At 26.8% G+C, this 4,254-nt stretch overlaps 1 protein-coding gene across 1 annotated transcript; it reads left to right on the top strand.

Annotated features, from left to right (window-relative positions):
- The first annotated feature begins 176 nt into the window (after window positions 1-176).
- Window positions 177-765, top strand: LOC124421443. Its single transcript, XM_046956664.1, has 2 exons — window positions 177-280; window positions 348-765. The coding sequence occupies exons 1-2, from the start codon at window positions 208-210 to the stop codon at window positions 485-487; spliced, it is 213 nt and encodes a 70-aa protein (XP_046812620.1). The 5' UTR covers window positions 177-207; the 3' UTR covers window positions 488-765.
- The last annotated feature ends 3,489 nt before the right edge of the window (window positions 766-4,254 follow it).

The following is a 4,254-nucleotide window of genomic DNA, read 5'->3' as shown; positions in this document are numbered from 1 at the left end:
ACTAGAACTGAACTAGAACTGAACTAGAACTGAACTAGAACTGAACTAGAACTGAACTAGAACTGAACTAGAACTGAACTAAAACCGAACTAGAACTGAACTAGAACTCAACTAGAACTGAACTAGAACTATTCTTTTTGTATCTAAAATTTGATTTATTTTTTTTTTTTTTTTGCAGAGGAGTGTGAAGCTAAGGATAATTATATAATGTGTGAACGCTGTACAGAGTCAGTGCATAAGCAGCTCTACGATTTACACCAAATGGAAGACTATTGTAGAGGTAATTTAAAATCATCAGAGAATATAAGAAAAATGTTTTAATATGATTTAAAAAATTTCAAAAATAGAACTCAAAACTGGTGCCGCTCGCTGTCCCCTGTGTCATGATGATGTGCATTTGCCTTTGGACGGTGGTTGGAAATTACACTTATTAAGTGCTTCCGGTTGTCCAGGCAATTCGAGAAGACGTGCGAAAAAATCCTCTTAAAGTGTTAAAATATTCGGAAATATATAAAAATAAGAACCCATTTTTGCCTTCTTCAAACAAAAAAAAAAATAAAAATCAAATCTTAAGAACTATAAACGTTTTTACAAAACCAAAATGTTTAATAATTAATTAGCACTTGGTTATTTAGGGACATAAATAAGCTCATTTTAATAAAAATGGCTTTAAACTGAAATTAAACTATAAAAGAAATAAAAACAGTATTTTGCATAATTTTTTGAGCTTAAATTAAAAAAAATTGCAAAAAAATAAAGTATTACAACTGAAAAATTTAAAACTTAAAACTAAAAGCTAAATTATAAAATAAAAAAACTGTAAACTCTATAAAATTAAGTTTTATACATTTATATACTTAAAACTTTTTTATAAGCATATGTTTATTAGTTAAAAGCATATTTTGTTAAACCTATTTTAATAAAAAACTTATAATTAAGAGCAGCCGGCGAGAAAATTAACGAAAATTTGTTTTAAAATGTTTTTAAAACTTATGTTTCGTTTATTTTTTTCTAAAGAGCAACTCAAAAGAAATTTCTATTTTCAAACCACAAAAACACAATTTTGTTCCTAATTTATGAAATTATCTAAGCAAGAGATTATTTTTTATTAAACAATTGTTTATCATAAAACTTAAGTTAAATTTTTTTCATTAAATCTCAAAAGTTTTGCAAGTTTAAGACAAAAACTTGTCTTATTATATTAATTATTGTTAAATTATATTGTTAACTTCTTTTTAGTTGCGTTTTTAATTTATTTAATAATTTTCCATTCTTATTTATATAAATATTATATAGTTAAACGTCCGTTACTTGAAACCCATCCATAAATAAAATTTAGAAAAATAATATAAAAATACAAAAACAATTAAATACAATATAATTGTAGTTGATAAATCAAATAAAGAAATTATAAAACATATTAAAAAGAAATTAAATAATAAAATTTAAAACTAAAGTTTTTTTTCACTTTTAATGGAATGAATGAACACAAAGTAATTTGAAATTAACAGTGGTGTTAAACTATTGTGAATGCTTATGACGAAATGTTAAAGCAGTGCTATGAAATGCAACCATAAAAACGGTACATCGATTACAGTATTGTGATAATAGCGTTTTTTAAGTGAAATGTAGGTAATAAAGTGTATTTATAACAGGGTTGGGATATTTGTATTGATTAAATAGGCTATGAAGGAGAATAAGAAAGTTTTAACCTAATATAGAAGTGAATTAGAACAAAACTAGAACTATACCAGAACTGGACTGAAACTGTACTATAACTGAACTAGTGCCAAAATAGAGATGAAAAAGAAACTCAGCTAGAACTGAAATAGAACTGAACTAAAACTAAAATAGAACTGAACTAGAACTGAACTAGAACTAAACCAGAACTGAATTACAACTGAACTAGAACTAAACTAGAATTGAACCAGAACTGAACGAGAATAAACCGAGAAATGAACCAGAACTGAACTAGAATTGAATTAGAACTGAACTATAACTGAACTAGACTTGAACTAAAGCTGAACTAGAACTCAAATGACATAAAAAATTGATGTTTTTCGATTTTATGCTAAATTTGTATTTATACTTTATGGTAAGTATTCCGGATTAAAAACTTGTTGGTCTATATAATATTAATTTAAAACTTAACACTTATTTACTATGATCATGTTTAATTTGATCGGACAAGCTGAGTTGTGTGGACCTTTCGCTTAAACAAATTGTGTGTAAACGTTTTTTTTACGGTGTAAGGCAAAACAGTGCAAATAAAAATAAAACAGTTTATGAACGTAGAATTAGGGTTCTATAAATCGACTTTCGAATAATCGAACAATCGACTTTTTGTCGAAAAAAGTCGAAGTCGACTATTTTGTCCTAAAAGAGTCGATAACTCGACTAATGTCCGTGAAAAAAGTCGACTCTGTTAATAAAAATCGGAAAAAGTCGAAAACTTGAAAATTATCAAAAATAGTCGAAAATTTAAAAAAGGTGGAAAAAAGTCAAAAAACCTAAAATAGTTTGAAAATCTCGAAAAAAAGTAAAAAATATTTATAGTCGAAAAGTCTAAAATTTAATGAAAAAAGTCGAAAAGTTGAAAAATCGACTTTTCATAAAATGCAAAAAGTCGAAAAGTCGACTTTTAACTAAACGAAAAAAGTCGAAAATTCGACTTTTCGTTTCAACTATAGAACCCTACATAGAATTACTATAGTGAGTAGGGTTCTACAGTTGAAACAAAAAGTCGACTTTTCGACTTTTTTCATTTAGTTAAAAGTCGACTTTTTGCATTTAAATAAAAGTCGACTTTTAGACTTTTCGACTACAAGTATTTTATAAATAGTCGACTTTTCGACTTTTTCCGACTTTTCGATTTTTTCGACTTGTTTCTACTTTTTTCCGACTATTTTTTGACTTTTTTCGAGTTTTTCCGACTATTTTAGAGTTTTTGACTTTTTTCCACTTTTTTAAAATTTTCGACTTGTTTCTACAATTTTCGATTTTTCGACTTTTTCCGACTTTCCACTTTTTCCGATTTTTCGATTTTTTTCGACTTTTCGACTTTTTACGACTTTTCGACTTTTTTCGACTTTCTTCGACTTTTTTCGACTTTATTCGTTTGTTTAATAAAAAAGGGATTTAATATTATTTTTATTTCGGATTAAAGAAAAATTAAATAAATTTTAAAGCAAATTTTAATTAATGAAAATTCCAAAACAAAACAAAACAAAACAATAAAAATCTTTAATAAAAATACAAAATTTATTTTTAGCATTTTATACCAGTTATCCAACTCTGTTTGTAAACCAGAAGCAAAAACAAATAAACAAAAAGAACCCTGTTATTGTTGTTTTTGCCAGTAGCGCAAAAACACTCGGCAAAAAAACACAGTGAGCAGACCACAGAAAAAAAAGAAGAAGAGAAAAAACACAACAAAAAAATCAAAGCAGAAAAAAACAAGAACTATTCGTGGCAAAGCGGCACTGTGAGCAGACGACAACTAATAAAAATTAAGCAGCTCTAAGTTAGAAAAAAAAGAAATTTTCGATAAAAATTAAAAGAAATTAAACAAAAAATTACAAATTAAAATAAAAAAATATATAAAATTGTTTAAAGAAAAGCTTTAAAAACTAATAAAAGTGATTTGCTTTAAAATTTGGTTGCAAATACTAAGAGGCTGTGAATAAATCAATAAATTTTAATGTATTGAAAGCATATAACATAAAAATTAAACAAATTTTCTAAAAAATTTAAATGAAAATTATAAAATTATTAAAAAATATTGTGTAAAACCTAAAGAAATTGTTGTTTTCTGTTAAAAACTACAAACACAAAAAAACAACGGCCAGTCAGTCACATACTTTCTCCCCCTTTTGGCTGTGTCGTCTGCCCATTTTTCTTATTGTTGTATTCCTTGGCGTGGGAGTACTTTGTATTCTAAACTACTGCTGCTGCTTCTGCTGAAGTTTATGGTTGTATTTGCTGGGTCTTTTGTGTCTGCTGCCGCCTTTCCAGCTCTTTTATGTTAAATTTTACTGCTGTTGTGTGCTGGTTAAAAAATTAATTTACTTTATTTCGTTGATTAATTCCTATCACACATTATCTCTTTTTCACGTTTTTACACAAAAGATCTCTCTGATAAAATAAAAAAAGATTCCTCCTCTCAAGCGGTTGAGTAACAACAACGTGTTCGTGCTATTTATTTTGTGTTACGGTTTCTTTTTTTTTAATAACAAATACCTAAAAATATTAATT

Source organism: Lucilia cuprina, chromosome 2 (genome assembly GCF_022045245.1).
Source record: "Lucilia cuprina isolate Lc7/37 chromosome 2, ASM2204524v1, whole genome shotgun sequence".
NCBI classification, from domain to species: domain Eukaryota; kingdom Metazoa; phylum Arthropoda; class Insecta; order Diptera; family Calliphoridae; genus Lucilia; species Lucilia cuprina.
The sequence above is the reverse complement of the archived record's forward strand: the minus strand, read 5'-3'. Positions and strand labels throughout refer to the sequence as shown.

What these genes read in the sequence shown, in the direction of transcription:
- LOC124421443 (XM_046956664.1), top strand. Translation starts at nt 208, where the DNA reads ATGTGTGAACGCTGTACAGAGTCAGTGCATAAGCAGCTCTACGATTTA. An exon ending in AATGGAAGACTATTGTAGAG is followed by an intron (nt 281 to 347) that starts GTAATTTAAAAT and finishes TTTCAAAAATAG; the next exon opens with AACTCAAAACTGGTGCCGCT.